Source organism: Hermetia illucens, chromosome 7 (assembly GCF_905115235.1).
Source record: "Hermetia illucens chromosome 7, iHerIll2.2.curated.20191125, whole genome shotgun sequence".
NCBI classification, from domain to species: Eukaryota; Metazoa; Arthropoda; class Insecta; order Diptera; family Stratiomyidae; genus Hermetia; species Hermetia illucens.
In genome coordinates this window covers 14,729,830-14,746,098 of record NC_051855.1, presented here as the reverse complement: position 1 = coordinate 14,746,098, position 16,269 = coordinate 14,729,830, and the positions used below count along the sequence as shown (strand labels likewise).

The following is a 16,269-nucleotide window of genomic DNA, read 5'->3' as shown; positions in this document are numbered from 1 at the left end:
TCTGATATTGCAAGTAAGTTCCAATATTCCCTCCTCGCAACCTTCTACATACATATTATGCGATATTTCCCTAAGATAGAGTTCTGAATTATTTCTTGAATTTCCAATATTGTTCAATATGGTTAGATATATTTGTTTTGATTTTCGACCTTGTTTCACCTAGTAAAGGATATTTTTCAGAGTAGCCGTTTTTTTTTAATTTCTTGGCCTCATATCGTTCCAGTGTCCTTTGCTTGATTTGGGGATATCAATCAGTTTATAATGTTTCAAATGTTTTTGGTGCTTATTTTTGGTATCTGCAACTCTTCATTGTCTTACTTACTAATAGTCTTGACTCAGCCAACTTCGGCTGTGTTTATTCCTCCTGTTCCTATCTAATATCATTTTTGAATATTTTACTTAATTTTTTGTATTGAAATTTTTTTTTAAGAAGACTATTCCATTGAACATTGGAAACGAATCAGAGTTGAGGGAGGATTCTTCAAAGAGAATTCCAACAGTCAATATAAAATCCTATATAGTTCCATTTCTTTACAGTTTTAATGTTTATAGATTTCGAGTATCTGAATTTGAGAAGGTGGGGGGAATGTAGGTTTCAGTAACCGTTCAGTGAAAGATAAATCAGATTAGTTTTTCGAAGTTTACAAAGCAATTTGAAGTTCCTGCGACTTCTTTGAGAAGACCACAGTCGAAATTACGTGAATAATTTTTATTCTTATACGATGACTATATCGAAATACAATATTTTATTTTATATATCATCAAAATCATCGACATTAGTAACAATAACAATAGTATCTCTTCTAAAATTTCTTTGAGCAATTTTCCCACTTGAAAGCTTCCAAAAACTAATGAAAACTGTTCCGCAGAATTTGTATTTATAATCATCGCAAGGATAGTACTGGCAAATTGCCATTAATCTAATTTCCTCCACAGATTGAAAAGATAACACTAATAAAGTATAATTGGAAAACAACAAATATCCTTACAACTATAGTGAAATTGAACGTTTAACAAAATTTTTATTCTGTATAGTAAAAACATTTCCTAAAATTTTCAAAAAAAAAATATCACTTATGGCTTCCTGGTTAAACCAAAAAGAAAATGGGAAAGAAAAATCTAAACTTTTATATACAGAAAAACCTTAAGTGGAGAATGCAGATCCTGCAAATATCCGTCAAACATATGTTCGCCTGTGGTTGATATATCATGCGCTAGCTACGCGCATAGTCAGCCTTTCTACTTTATTACTTCAAACATTGATGTCCTGATAAGGTTTTTCGGTGAGGCTTCACGTAATGCTAATTGATAGGCCACCTCGAAGGCCTGTCCTAGTGTTAGTATGATTTCAGTCGCTAGATCCTGTAGTTGTTGCGAAAATAGCGATAGAAAACATATTTTAAACGTCTAGCAAAAAAATGGAGCCGTCAAATTTACTAATCCTACCATGGAATCAGCATTGAATACGTGACAATAGTGAATATTCATATCTGCATCCTTTGTAATATAAGCGAAATGGCTCAGATCATCGGCCGCTTGGCATGCACAATTTATGTTCCGGATTTCATGCTCGCATATTGTGTTCTGGGGAAACGTACCGTCAAAACAAGATCAGAAGGATTCAGATGTCCTTATTGATACACATAACTTACATGAGATTCTGTATTGATAAATTCAACCCCTCGGTGAGATATTGATAGACGAACTAGCTGCTTTCGTTGTCTTGGCTGTTGACTCAAGCAACTTGATGATAATTGGAATTCGCTAGCTGGCCCAGAAATAGGGCCACTGCCACAACCTACGCTACTAACCATACCCCCACTATTTGTTACATTATTGCTACCATTACATGAGCGATTGTCACGTTTCAATTTTTGTATAGATTTCCGTGTAGATTCTGTTCCTCGTAGTTCCTTAACAACAGTCGATCCTAGATACTGTGGATTGAAAAGGTTTATATATATATGATTTGTTTTAATATGAAAGACGAGCTTCCTTCTGTTCTGTATGAATGTTTTTGAAGGATCTCTAGACATACATAAACATCATATGTTACAGAGTTGGTGATCAGCACGCTGGCCGGATGTCGCCATTGTGTTCGTAGATTGCTTGGTAAACCCAGCAGTAACTCAGATGGAGCACGAATTTCTAAGGAGTTTGCTCGTACTGGGGGTTTCGGTGCAGGTCTATTGTATACAGAGCAAGAAACAGAAGAAGTAGGTTAGTTATTGTCAAAAAACAGAAAGGCTGTAACGTCAAAAAATACGATGGAAGCCAATGTTTTCTAGTTCTAACCCTTGCTTGGGGGGTCGGGGGACAGGGGATAGGATACAGGGGACAGGGGATAGGGGACAGGGGACAGAGGGGGTACTCGTATCTATGTCAGTGCGTCGATCGGCACCGGATCTTGAAAATTACCGCACAAATATAGAAATTCACGTAAGCCTAACGAGTTAAACTAAAACGCAAGCTAAAACCTGAAAAATGGAAATAAAAAAAAAATGGCTCGACTGCGCGTGCAACCGTAAATCTCCAGAATCCAGAGTGGCGCGATCGAAGGTGGAGAGTTCCACGACGGATCACAGTCTTGATTCTTGCTAGTTCAGCCTCAGATGTTTATTGAGGCGCGGCCTCTGAGGCTCAATCCCTTCCTTGGCATCCTCAGGCCATTAGTCTGGAGGATGTTCCTAGAATGTGGGAGTTTTGCGGGGTTGTGAATAGGCAGTCGACAGTTTAGGGGAAAAGGAGTCCTCAGGAATCGTAGCGCTCAAAGGACCACCGCTTTATGATTTTTATGGTTTAAACAACACAAAAGCGCGAAAAGCGTCGAATATTGCCCCTTTTTCACAATGAGAGTATTTACAGAAAAGCGGAAGGAGCAGCTTTGCAAAGACATCCGAAGTTGCGACGAACAGCTCCGCATGTTAGGGTGACTAGCCATTTCATCCATAAGAGCTGGAACTTCAATAGATATTATACGGTTGAGCACCGTGGTGGAATTCCCCCTTCTTAAGCTTCTCGTCGTTCGCCAGATATTATACGGTTGGCCCAGTCCTTATCAGTACCCTCGAGTAAGCTGCTGAAAATGTCTCCTCCACTATTGAGATGCTCCTCATCCTAGACCGGAATCTTGCAGTTAGTATTCTGACTGATATCAGTAAACCGTTGGCGAAAACCAAAGGGCATAGCGGAAAGATTAGTATGACTCCGATAGAGCAATGCGGTAAACTGGCTAAGCGTGACAGTGATCTATGACTGAAGGCAGCAACTGATTACCTCCAGAGGGAAGGGGCGCAGGTCTAAGGAAAACGTTCTTTGAACCAATGGATGAGCACACTAGTATATAGATAGGTCCTTTTACCATCAAATAAACTATAGGACACCGAATACTGTGATTCTGAGCATCAAAGCACTTAGGTTCAACCAGATGAACTCTAAATTGATATGGGAATGCTTTAATAGACTGGATAAACTCGGCTCGTACAACAACGCCTGGAGCTAGCCAAAAAAGGAGCTGGAACTTCGCTATATGGTCCAGAACCCTTTTATGGAATCGTAGTTCATGGCTATGATGCTAAGTAATGAAGGGAACGGTTAAGGGAACTATACCAGTTGGAGTTACCAGAAATAAAATGCTTATGGGGTCATATGAACCCAAATGATCACAGGATTATCTAAACCTCCACCAAGAAGAGCTTTTGGATAATAGTGGTATCCGGTCTAGGCCTGCCTTAGAAAGGAACTCCAGAAATCCCGATTTCGAATTCGATATACCTAAAAGCTGTTTGGCGTTCTGGGCTAGACCATCGCTCAATAGATTACGATGGGTTCGTAACCTAGTCCGGATTGATGATAATTCAAGGATTTCGCTAGATGGATGGATTTAATTCAGAAAGGAACTCATACCTATTTTTTTTGTTGTTATGCTTAATTGTCGCTGCATTTGTTGTGGAAGTTGCAGCCGTTGTAGAAACGGGTGCAGTTGTTGATGTTGTGGTCGAAGTTGCTGAAACATTTTTCAATTCATCTTTCACACTCATTATATTCGTGTCTAATGAACTAAGCTCATCATTCAGTTTTTGGATTATTGTTGATGCTGTTGTAGTTAATTGTGGTTGGGTCTTCCTGCTATTTGAAATTGAATATAAAATCCTCTTTCGATGACCGATTTTACTAATTTCCAATACGGTTTGTAGTTCAACTTCCCAAACACGACAACCATCTACAGAGCCACTGCCGCAACTACCTTCGAGATTTTTGCATAGATGCCGTCTGCAAGGTTAGATAGAAATGTTTAAAGGAACATGATTTGTGATTTTGTAGAAGCTCAGCGTTTTGTTTCTTACTTAAAAATATCCGCGTATTCCGGTAAATGGATATCCTGAAGCCATTGATCCACATTCAATATAGAATTATTATTATTTTGTTGTAGTTCTTGGTGGTGTTTATGAAGTGAGGGTAGCGCTTGTGTAAGGGGTAGTTGTTTAATGGCATCAAGCAATTCTCGGCCATCAGGTTGAACTGCGATATTCATCGCATTGAGGTCGCTCTCGTCGAGAATACCATTCTTTAAAAAAAAAAAATAGGATGACTCGAATGCACTTAGGTGATGTCATGACCTTGTCTTACCAAATGTTCAATATGATCAAATCCACTATCAACCAATATATTGTCTAAATGTTCTAGATTATATTCCTGCAGAAACTGCCTTAAGGATGTGTATTTCGAATTTCGACAGGACTTTTTATGCCCACTGTCAACATTGTCATGGTTCTGTTTCATAGTACTCTCATTCCAGTCATCATCATGCTTACTATCACCGGTTAGAATGCCGCTACCAAATGACTCCATAATCTCGGAAATCTTAGCCCATGCTTCCTCTTCATCAAACGGACTAAAAACATCATTATTTACCCGATCTGAAGCAGTTTTCTCCTTTCGATTGAATCCTCCATCAATTTGATCGTGATTATAGATTTCTTGACAAAAGGACCCATCCACCGAACCATGTTCGTGAACGAGTGATTGCGGTTGAAGATGTTGGTCCAGTATGTTATGTATATTTTGAGGATTATTGTATCCTCGACTAGTTCCTGGAATTTCGTCATCCTGATCGGCTAAGGATGAGTTTATAATTCCTCCGAAACTTAGTGATCGATTCTGTTGGTATTCCATACGGAAGTCGTTATACTGATGCTGACTGGAAAGCAACCTGGAGCGGTCTAAATGTTGTTGACGTCCTCCAAGTGAACCGTCTGTATAATTATAGTTTTGCTGATAACGACATTGTTGAGGGTAGCCCATGCTTGCATTATTTAATGTCATTGTTGATCCTTTGAACAGGCCTGGTATGATTGATATATAATCTGATTAATTTTATAAAGCTCCCGAGTCATACGGGGTAGAACTTACCAGCAAAGGGCACATCACCGATAAACTCTTCCACACAATCTGTGGATACACTTCGATCGGATATTGATATACTTGAACTTAAGGATCCACTACTTGCACAAAGTGATGGACATAGTGGTTCAGGGGGTGAGGTACCAGATTCAGTCATGATTAGCGTTTGTTGTAAAATTCCGGAACGACGTTTGTATTCCTAGAATTAGGGGTGTTTCTTCATATTACTGACAAGTTTCTGGTCATAGTGCCTGTGAATGTTTGTCCTGATCAGATTTCAAAGATCTGGAGCGTTTCTACCATATAAAGATCCTTAACAAAATTTTTAACACGTATCTCGCAAGGTATTTGAACTGGGGGACATATTCTGTCCCATAGTGGTTACGAGGGTGGTTCCAAAAATAATGCAAAAAGTCGCCCTGAGTCTCCTGAACACGTTAGTGTCTTTCGTTCGGCAAACGGTTACGGCCTTTGCGTCAGTTAAAAATATCGTCGGCTCGCGTAACGAAACTCGATCAACGATCATTTATAAAAATTGAAAATTTGAGAGGTAGTGTGCTAACAAGAATTTATAATGTGTTGCGGGAGGTGTGTGGTGAGGCCACCTTGGATCGCTCCACGATTTCTAGGTGGTCGGCAAAATTTAAAGGCGAAAAGATGACATACTATGTAGTTTCTGAGAATGGATGAGTCAAAGAAATCATCACTATCTACTCCCACTCCCCGTCTTTCCAACAGATGTCAAATGGCATCGAAAAGTAATAATCAAGACCTTTCATTTGATATCCAACATTACTATATTCGGTGAAAAACACCCCCCCTTACGCATGTATGAGGACCCCTTCTCCCTTGATCCCAAGATAGAGAGATAACAGCATAACAGCATTCAAGACACGGATGTCAAAGGGTCTTTCAGCAGCAGCCCTGCAACCCTAAGGAGGTACAATAGGCTATAATATCCACGCCAGAAAAGGTCGCTACGATATCATCGGAGGACGGTGTTATCCCAGTGGCTACTCCGCATTTTGACGGCTCGTGGGAGGCAACTGTGAAGTCAGCCAAACGACAAGTGAAGCGCGTTTTCAATGAGGCTTGATTGGTACCAACGTTCGAGGAGTTTACTACAGAATTATGTCAGGTGGAAGTATGCTTAAATTCAAAGACCCTGTAGCGGCATGTACTTGGGCACGTTCATTGCTAAATATCGCGATCCTATTCCTATTATTTGGAACACTATTTGCCCAAAACATTTCGGCAGACGAATACGAAATTTGGAAAGCCTGAAGTTGGGTACCATGTTGAGAAATTAGGACGGGCCCGAATTATACAAGGAGAGTTACGGATCGAGGTGCATTTCCCGGTTCATGATGTGATCAAGGATCGTCGGAAGTCTATCACAGGCTATGTGCAGAGAAGCTGCGAGAGTGAAATCAACTACCCATTGTGACGGGCTGACAAAACATATAGGTTTCGTCTACGTTCAGCTCCAATATCGAAGATGGGCAGCGAGATATTCGATCAGCCTCCCCCGATTTCGGATCAACAATGCCCCTAGTTGAGCATCACCATCATCATTACCATTGGTCAAGTCTAACCGTGAGTTTCGCACTCAGTGCAGCATTGATCGTCCTGGTCCTTCTGGCAGCGCGTTACCGACAACGTATCCTCTTCTGGTGGAGAAACAATTCAAGCCAGTCACCAATGTCAACATCTAAAAATTCGAATCACGTGTATGAAGAGGTATCCTTGTATGATCAGTTGCGGAACTTGACCAGGATTCCGAGCTATGGTAGCCCAGCAAGCGTTTGTTTTAGATAAAACCTTAAAAATGTTTAAACCTTTTGGAGACCCCCCCCCCCCTTGTAGATTGAAATGTTTCGACAAGCTACTGGAGATAGTTAGTCGCTGTTAAATATGGTTGAGTTCAAGTGTGTTAAAGTACAGCCATACAAACGAATGGAAACTTGTCAAATAAGCTCTTTATATGAATATGTTTGTAATTTTCCTGCCCCCCCTTATTCTTTTTTTATCTAAAAGCGTAACAACATCAAACATTTTAAATGAGGATGTAACACAAATACACACTATTGTCTTGGAACACAAAATAAAAATGAAATGATTAAAACACGAAACACAATTTGTTTTAAAGTTTATGTTTTGTCTTTTAAAATTTAGGGCGAAACATAGCAATTAAATTAACAATGAAAGGAATTAAAGCAACAACAAAGAATTTAAATTAAACATAGAAGGTCATATGAACTAAAAAAAAAAAATCTAAAATGTGATAACATATGAATATATCGATTTATGATAAAAATAATTCCAACAAATAATCTTAAGGCAAAAGGTAAATATTTTGTATTGCACGAATATTTTCTTTTTTTTTTTTAGAAATGTTGAAAGCACCATAATTAGCGAATAAATATAAGTACCATACTATGAATACTATATCTGTATATATATATACAGAGTGCGGCGTCAAAATCTGGACAAATTTGAATTCGAATGTCCCGCCATTCTATACCACTTCGATAGATGGCACTTGGCAATTAGATAGCTTGATGCATGTACTAAACATCTGTAACCTCTTAACTGTCGCTGGGCGCTCAGTCCCAAAATCAATCCGTGTCCGAAGAGGACCATGGGATTAAGCCTTCACGGCAGGTACTCACGTTAAACCCCCAGGACTTTCGATTCTTCGGATACCCAAGTTGGACTGTGTATTATGTCATCGAGAAGTATAACGAATCGTAGAGGTGTATCAAAGGTTCTGCAATACCAGCAAGGAAAGTTCACTAAAAGGAGCTCGTTGTCAGGACGCCTGAAATCATTCAACAGAGACAGTGAGGATCCAGGGCAATTGATCCGAAAATTGTCTTCGGTTGTCGGTGTGAGTGGAAAAACTATGCGTAGAATTGTTGAAAATGACTTCCGCTACAAATCTTATACAATTAAAGTTAGATGAATGCTTTTCGAACCTGCAAGGATAAAACGACTTGAATCCTGAAAAAGTCACCATTATTTCAAGGAGCACTTCTTCAAAAAAGGGGAATGTGTCAATAAAGAAGTGTATTTTCGTGTTGATATAATGGTAGAGTCGTTGATGAAAACTACACCGCCTGGAAGGCCAGATGCTTTTCAACAGGACGAGACAGATTTGAACCCTCTGGACTTCTCTATGTAGGAATCGTAGTTGAGGAGAAGGAGGCTATATTGAATAGATATATTCTATTCTAAATACTATGAGAGAAATATCCTGTATTCCCAATAAAAATTATTTCAAAATATGAAGTTCGATTTGTCCAGATTTTGGCGCCGCCCCCTATATGTATATATACGTTTGTTTCTTCTTAAGCCTTGATATATAAACATATTTGTATACTAAGCATTTCGGCTTGCTTATATATAAAAGGATTGCGTGATAAAGTAAGAAGAGTAAAAGAAAAGATTGCTTTTTAATTAAAGGCCTAACGTTGTGTTAAATTACAAGGAAATGCTTCATGGCATTTATTCCACTCCCATTTTATCGTAAGCATCCCGAAATTATCACTATAACTTAATTCGTGTCAGAACGTCCCGAACGAACGCAGCCGAAAAAGCTTGAAGATGAAGAATTGAAGGCATTACTCGATGAAGATTGTTGCCAAACACAAGAAGAGCTCGCAGGATTTTTGGGAGCCACTAAATCAGCCATTTCGAAACGTTTAAAAGCAGCCGGGTACATTCAAAAGCAAGGAAATCGGGTGCCATATGAACTGAAGCAGAGAGAAGTTGAAAGGCCATTTTTATGGACATGAGTCCATAATTTTCCATCATGAAAACGCTCGGCCTCATGTGGCAACATCGGTCAAATACTATTCGGAAAACAGGGGGTGGCAAGTTTTGGCTCACCCACTCTATACCCCAGACCTTGGCCTGTCCGACTATCATTTATTCCGATCTATGCAGAACTCCCTCACTGGAATACGGTTCACATCAGAGCAGGATATCGAAAATTGTTCTTTGTTCTTTTGCAATGGAATCCACAAATTGCCAGAAAGATGGGAAAAAGTCATAGATTCAGATAGATAATACGATTGTATATGTCTTTCTTAGATAAACGTTCAAATTTTGAAAAAAAAAAACGGCACGAATTAAGTTATACATCCGATAGTATTAGGTATACCTCTACTGTGTACGCAAGACTTCTATTTAATAGGCTAAAAAAGTCCGGCTTGAATGAAATGTAAGCATCTTCGAGAAAATGATGAGAGATGAGATTTTTTTCTTTAAATTGTCAGCCCAGGTTGTATCTTAACGTCACATTTTTAGAGCTAATTCGAAACAGTATTATTGACAATCTTAAATCCTGTTCGTTTGAGAGAATTAATCAGTTGAATTAACTTCGATAACAATATGCCCCCCCCCCTTTATTCCTTTGTAGAATAGATAGTTTCCTTTTTGCGATTGTTATTTTTCCTTACTCCATTTTTAATGAAACTTTTCTTCAGTATAATTATCCTCACACTGTACGATGGGCTGGTGATAAGCTTTCAGCAGCAAAAAAAAAAGCACAAACGCAAACATGAAGCAGCCAGAATTCAAACCCGGGGCGCGAGATAAAGAGTCTGACACTCAACCAACTCGACCATTGCACTGCTCACTGATCACATAATAAAATCTAAGATAAATTAATTATTTTAAAGAGGAATGAATGTCCCATAACTTCATCTTGAAACCCTTTTGTTAATAAAGAACAAATTTAGAGAAAATCTGTCATTTCGTTGGTCAGTAATGCATATTATTACGCATGTTAATGAAGTATCTATTGATTTTCTTCATCTTGTTCGCCCACCTGATTTAGCGGTCGTATACGTTCGTGGATGAATTTTTCAGCTTGTGTTGCAGTTGGGGGTGGATGTTCAGGAGTCGGGGGTTGATGATAGTTCGTCGGGCTTTGAGGTGTTGTTGTACTTGATGATCCAGTTGGTGATGTTGAATGCATTATTACATGATGATTACTAGTGATGTTGCGTTATCAATCGATGAGAAGAATCATATTAGAAAGTGGAGGATAAACACGTTCGTTAAACTTACTCTGTACTAAATAGTTCATAGTTATCCCTATTTCGTCGCAGTTTTCGATTAGGATTATATGATTTTAAAGTTGTGTTTTCATAAGGATGAGCAAGTGAAGTGCGTGGTTCTGGTCTTGGCATCATCTGTACATAATCAGAATCGCCTCCTCCGCTTCCTGTTCTAGATTGAATTTCTGTGAATTCATAGATTTTTGTTTTTTAAATGGGGTATCGAGTAAGCTTTTTTCATATATTTATAAACATTTGGATATCAATGAGAAATTCCCATGTACCTGAAAAAAAGGGACACACAAACTGAAATAATAATTTAAAAAAAAGGCGACTAAACGGGAACACATCAGACGCTGCCTCACTTCTACCCTGGGAGCAGAGTAACAGAAAATGGCAACAGGGGGAAAACGCTCCTTTATATAATCGCAAAAAGACGAGAATGGCATGAATTATATCTAAGTTTGAACCACCTAAGCTAGGCGAAAGCTAGATGTCTGTTTGGAATACGAGGGATCCTAAGTCCATATCTTTTTGACGTTGGACCAGGCCAAACCGTTTAGTCATCTGTCTTTGTATACTTGGGTGCGATGCCCCAAATGAGGGGTCCATGGATGCGCATGCAGTCCATAAAGCGAGAGAGTAAGGTGCTCTCCATTTGGTCCACATCTTTTTAATGTTGGACCGGGCCAAACCATTTAGTCGCTCTTTTTTGTATACTTGGGAAGGGGGTGCCCCAAACGAGAGGTCCATGAATGCACATGCAGTCCATAAAACGAGAGAGTTAATTGTTCTCCATTTGGTCCGGCCTAGCATCAAGTAGAGGCAGACTTAGGATCCCTCATATCTCAAACAAAACCACTTTCATCAGATCAAGGGTTCGGTTGAAAAATCTGAGTGTATGTAATTACGCGGTATTTCCAGCGATTAAATTATTTGAAATAATTAAAACCGAATAGGAAAACTATTCGGTAGTGTTATTATTGGTCTTGTAAATACCGACATTTCGGGAACTACTTGTTCCCTTCATCAGTGCTAAAGAGACCGAAATATCGGTATTTGCAAGACTAATAAACCGAGTCTTGTTAGCACTAATGAAGGGAACAAGTGGTTCCCGAAATATCGGTATGTGCGAGACTAATAAACCAAATCTTGTTAGCACTGATGAAGAGAACAAGTCGTTCCCGAAATATCGGTATTTACAAGACCGCAGAATAATACTAGTGAATAGAAAAAACAAGTTTTAATTATTTCAAATGGTTGACAAATGGTGGATGAAATACGGAACTGTTATGTGAAACCTTTAAGTTCCAGCAATATTAGGAAGGTTGTATGGAAATGTAAAGCGGAAAACAATTCGAAAATTGGGAAAAGACTTCAGGAGTCCAAAAATTCAGAAAAAAAGGCAAATTTTCTTGCAAATTTCAACCAATTGACAAAAAAGGACAAAGGAGGAAATGGATTTTTCTTTCATTTATAATCATACCTGCATTATCCTTTTTACTTCCTGTATGAGCCAAAAATATATACTCATAGTTAACCGGACCCTGTTGTTGTCCTGGCAGTTTTGATGAAGAATCTGATCCTGAACCACCACTACGATTACCCATCGGAGTATAACCATCAACTGACATTGACATGCATCCATCTCGTCCTCCATGAGATATATTCCCACCGCATTCATTCAGATGAGTTGGTGATACGGAGAGATTACGTCTTGGTGGTTTTTTCGGTGCCGTTGATTTAATCTTTTTTTTAATTTCCATTGGAACATAGAATTCGGAAAGATCTCCACTTGATGTTCGTTGTCGTGGACTAGGCGGTCCTAAACTACCCATAGAAGATGATGGGCTTGTCATTTCACTATGGAAGTGCAAGTAAGAGCGAAGAACACAACCGTAGGCAAACACACAAAAAAAAAAAAGGAATAGCATTAATAATGGTTGATTTCTTCGAAGGTGATATTTGAATGCTTCTGAAACTTACTGATGTGATGAACTGTAATAGTTATGAACCGGTGATGAACAACTGTTTTCATATGAGCTACCTAAATTGTTTTTATTACTGCTAACCTGCTGATATTGTTTGTGATGTTGCTGTTGATAGTGACGATGTGGATAGTAGGATTGACGCTGATCTTGCAGGTTATGATGTTTGTTATTGCTACATTCACGAACAATGTCGTCCGACTCACTATCATATATATTTGAATTTCTATGACCTAATCAAAAAAGGACATAAGGTTCCTATTAGTGACAAATTGGGCTATTAGGTTTATGTGTCTGGTATATAGGGTCTAATTTCAACCTGCACTAGTGAATTCCGAAATGAGATAATCCCATTTTAAGGAGTCATCTAAAAGCCATTATCCTCTAAATAAAAACCACTGACTTACTATTTATAACGGATACAATCCCTTTTGTCACATGCGGTGGAAATTCTTCAAGGATATCTAAAGCTGTTCGATTTTCGCTGTCCGTAGCATCCATATCTGCTCCGAATTCTAATAATGTCCTTACTACACTATCCTTTCCACAGAGAGCTGCTTCATGCAATGCTGTCCCAGAAGGTGTTAACAAATTAACATTAACACCAGCCGCCAACAGGACTTCCACGACACTTTTGTGTCCATTACGACTGGCAAGATGAAGGGGTGAATGACTGACCATGGCACGATGCGGACAATTCCTTGAGCCATCTGTATTCCCACTGGACACCATTGCGGTCGTCTTGAATGGTTCTAAGAGCTCTGGGTGGGCACGTATTAACATTTGTACAGCTTGCAAACGACCATATTGGGCTGCCAAATCCAAGGGCGTTTCATTTCGATTATTTGTTACGTTAGGATCAGCACCATGGGCAAGCAACGTGGTCAAGGCTCCGGTATGACCATGTTGAGCGGCAAAATGTAGCGGAGTTTCATTATCGACAGTCTGATATGAATGATAAAGCATTTTTCTATTTATTGGTTTAAATATTCTGGGATATATTGTACCTGCAAGTTTGGATTGGCAGGTCGATGAGGGTGTGTTAAAAATAATTTTACAATTTCCTGGTGACCTGCCCATGCGGCTAAATGTAGAGGTGATGCACCACGATTATCGGGAAGATTAGGGGAAGCTTCGTGTGCCAGTAGAAGTTTCACAACATCTCTGAAAGAAGGGAAGAATCCGAGATTTATATCTTTTCATCTTTTCAAAAGCAAGGAGGACATACACATGACCATTGAGGGTTGCGTGATGCAGCGCTGAATATCCGCTGTTATCCTGCACATTCGAACCAGGACCACGTCTAAGACTGTGAAGAAAGGGGTATTTCAGGAGGATTTGAATTGAAGTTTCTGCTTGACATGGCTCATAATAATCCTTAAAATTCATTGAGAATAACAACCATTGTTAGTTGTCAACGTAGTGCAGAGATACTTCAACAATCACATCACTTCAAAACCGAACATGGGAATAGTATTTTAAGATTTTTATAAGCCAAGCCACATGTTCTAAACTTTAATATCTTTAGACACTTTTAGCACTTAATACCTTGCTAATGGTCCGGATCGCTTTGCCTTTTGATTTAGAATCTTTTCAACAAGAGTTATATTGCCACTACGAGCAGCTTCCAAGAATTCATGATCTTTGCCCATTTTTATTGTCTCCGTTCGAATGCACTCGTTTCCTATCCTTGTGACAAGCCTTTTATGATATCTTCTACCGAACCTGTTGACACGTATTCCAGGTTTCTGATTGATTTTTCTTAGAAAATCACGATCCTTCCACAAAATATATTTGTGTTTCAAACAATCTGGTATCTTTTTTAGATGTCAAGTTGAGCCAGAGTTATCTCCGAGGGGTTTTAACTGCGGTGCTACATTTTAGTGTAGATTCCTTGTTTTGTAAGCTCAATGAAGGATAATTGCCTGGAAAATGAAATTTAAACAAAAATACTATAACTTTGGAAGGGAAAATGTAAACTTAGTTGTACGGGGGCAGCATACCTGAAACACGCCCACCAGTCATATAAGGATTATACGAAGACAGTTGAGAAGGACAAGACACTTTGATTTGAAATTTTCAGAAGACACACCACATCTGTAATCGTTTTTGCTGGAAATTCCCAGCAATGATTAATACATAACTGAGTTGAGTTACATTTAAGTTGATTTATCTTAAATCACAATTTAAAATGAAAAACAAAATATCTCATTCTCCACAGAACTTATTATCACTAAGATACAACACACTCCTTCCACTTGCTCGTTATTCACGATTCACATCATTTACTCTATACTTTCCTGCGCATACACATACATAGAGGTACGAATTTTACTGACCTATTCTCTCCTCCTCGGTTTGCTATCCTTACAGGACTTGTCAGATTGTATGCTGAAAGGCTCATTAGGCATTGACTCAGGATAACCGACTACGATGCCCAGAGAGGCAAGAAGTTTTCGAATGTAAAAATGTGTCATTGGAGTTTTCGTATTGGTACTTCGTTTTCCAGATTATGGACCGACTATATATCCTTAAATATTAATTATATAAATTTAAATACACTTCAATATAAACAATAAAATATTCATATCCATTCACCTACCGTTTTTTTCGACTCAATTTACATTTTACCAGATACTAGATACCAACTTTAAGCATATCTCAAAACAACACCTTAGTCAACAATGAATGACGACAACAACAATAACAACACATTTATCAGATACTTCTCAACTGTTACGAAAACTTCAAACTAAATATAATAATATCTGCTCTGATGGTGTGTTATTATTCTCTTATCAAATTTCTCTCCCTTGCAGCGGCGCTATATTACTGAAGTGTCCTAACCCAATGAAAATTGTACCGAGCACGCAACAACACTACTGAATTGATATTTCTTCAGTAAACTCGGTAGATTTTTCTTAAGATTTTCCGAATGAGAATGAGATGCGCCAAATCCGACAATAGTCCCTTTTTGTATCGGGACAGTCCTCACGGGGGTTTCTTTAAGATATGATAAGGACCAGCGCCCTAATTGAAGTTAGTACAGCATAATATGACACATACATGCATACAAACATACATACGAGTATCTGTACAAAAAGTATCTTTAGGAGAGCTAGTATAAATAAGATACCCGGTTCTCCCGGGCCGAGCGTTTTGTCATAGTTTTTGGGTTTGTATCGGCTGAACTTACTTTTGCTTCAGATACAAGATACAACTTGCGACTAGGTTTGTGTCTAATATAAGAACTTATTTTAGATAAGCTTTTCAGATGTTGCTGCTTAGCCTATTTTATGAAGGACACTTCGAGCGTCTTTATTAAGTTAGCTTCACATTTAATAGATGCCGCTGTAAAAGTCCCTTGAAAGTTGCATATATGTCATCTATTAAGTCTCATATGTCCTTGCGGTTAATGAAGTACGCTTTTTGATTTTAGTATGTAACCGTGCCCACTACACAACAACAAAAATTCGCTGCGGTTGAATGGAGAGCTACACCCTGAACTGCGGTTAGTCGTCAACTTGACTGCACCCACTAGGCGTTTGTAATGCGCGGCTAATCGTCAGTTATCATGTACAGGTGTACTTCGAATGTTTGAATTTCGACAGGGGTCGTCAAAGATCCATAACGGGTCGCTTACGATGCGAAGAGTGGCGTCCCCGAGATAACCAAGTAAGTAGTTCTGACCCCGTAACTAGCAGTATACCTGCGACCTTGATAGTTGCCTTGAGAAAGCCTCTCGGTGAAGAGCGAACCGCGCATGACCGGTACACTCGGGCCACACTGAGGGTCCGGGGAGCCGTCGACAG

The 16,269-nt window shown here is 39.0% G+C and overlaps 1 protein-coding gene and 1 long non-coding RNA gene across 5 annotated transcripts; one reads left to right on the top strand and one right to left on the bottom strand.

The window, feature by feature from the left end:
• Positions 1–348: 348 nt before the first annotated feature.
• LOC119660780 (ankyrin repeat and sterile alpha motif domain-containing protein 1B) lies at positions 349–15,516 on the bottom strand. 4 transcript variants are annotated; one of them, XM_038069559.1, is made up of 19 exons: positions 15,060–15,516; positions 14,797–14,987; positions 14,461–14,569; positions 14,006–14,382; positions 13,686–13,766; positions 13,465–13,621; positions 12,865–13,402; positions 12,456–12,690; positions 11,956–12,332; positions 10,480–10,654; positions 10,238–10,403; positions 5,413–5,602; positions 4,630–5,345; positions 4,347–4,567; positions 3,907–4,272; positions 2,039–2,186; positions 1,653–1,937; positions 1,447–1,584; positions 349–1,362 (listed from the first exon to the last, which is right to left on the bottom strand). In XM_038069559.1, the coding sequence occupies exons 4-19, from the start codon at positions 14,107–14,109 to the stop codon at positions 1,240–1,242; spliced, it is 4,020 nt and encodes a 1,339-aa protein (XP_037925487.1). In that variant the 5' UTR covers positions 14,110–14,382; positions 14,461–14,569; positions 14,797–14,987; positions 15,060–15,516; the 3' UTR covers positions 349–1,239. The 4 variants fall into 4 exon arrangements, with proteins under 4 accessions (XP_037925487.1, XP_037925485.1, XP_037925488.1 ...); XM_038069557.1 differs by having other exon boundaries at positions 14,461–14,554; XM_038069560.1 differs by lacking the exon at positions 14,461–14,569.
• Positions 14,479–15,054, top strand: LOC119660781. The gene is made up of 2 exons (XR_005250487.1): positions 14,479–14,604; positions 14,679–15,054. It is a non-coding gene; the product is annotated as an uncharacterized LOC119660781 (long non-coding RNA).
• Positions 15,517–16,269: the final 753 nt, after the last annotated feature.

Coding starts and splice junctions, on each gene's coding strand:
- LOC119660780 (XM_038069559.1), bottom strand. CDS start 14,109: ATGGGCAAAGATCATGAATTCTTGGAAGCTGCTCGTAGTGGCAATATA. Junction 12,333..12,455: donor TATTACAGTTCATCACATCA/GTAAGTTTCAGA, acceptor GCACTTCCATAG/TGAAATGACAAGCCCATCAT. Junction 1,363..1,446: donor TATTCAATGCTGATTCCATG/GTAGGATTAGTA, acceptor CAACAACTACAG/GATCTAGCGACTGAAATCAT.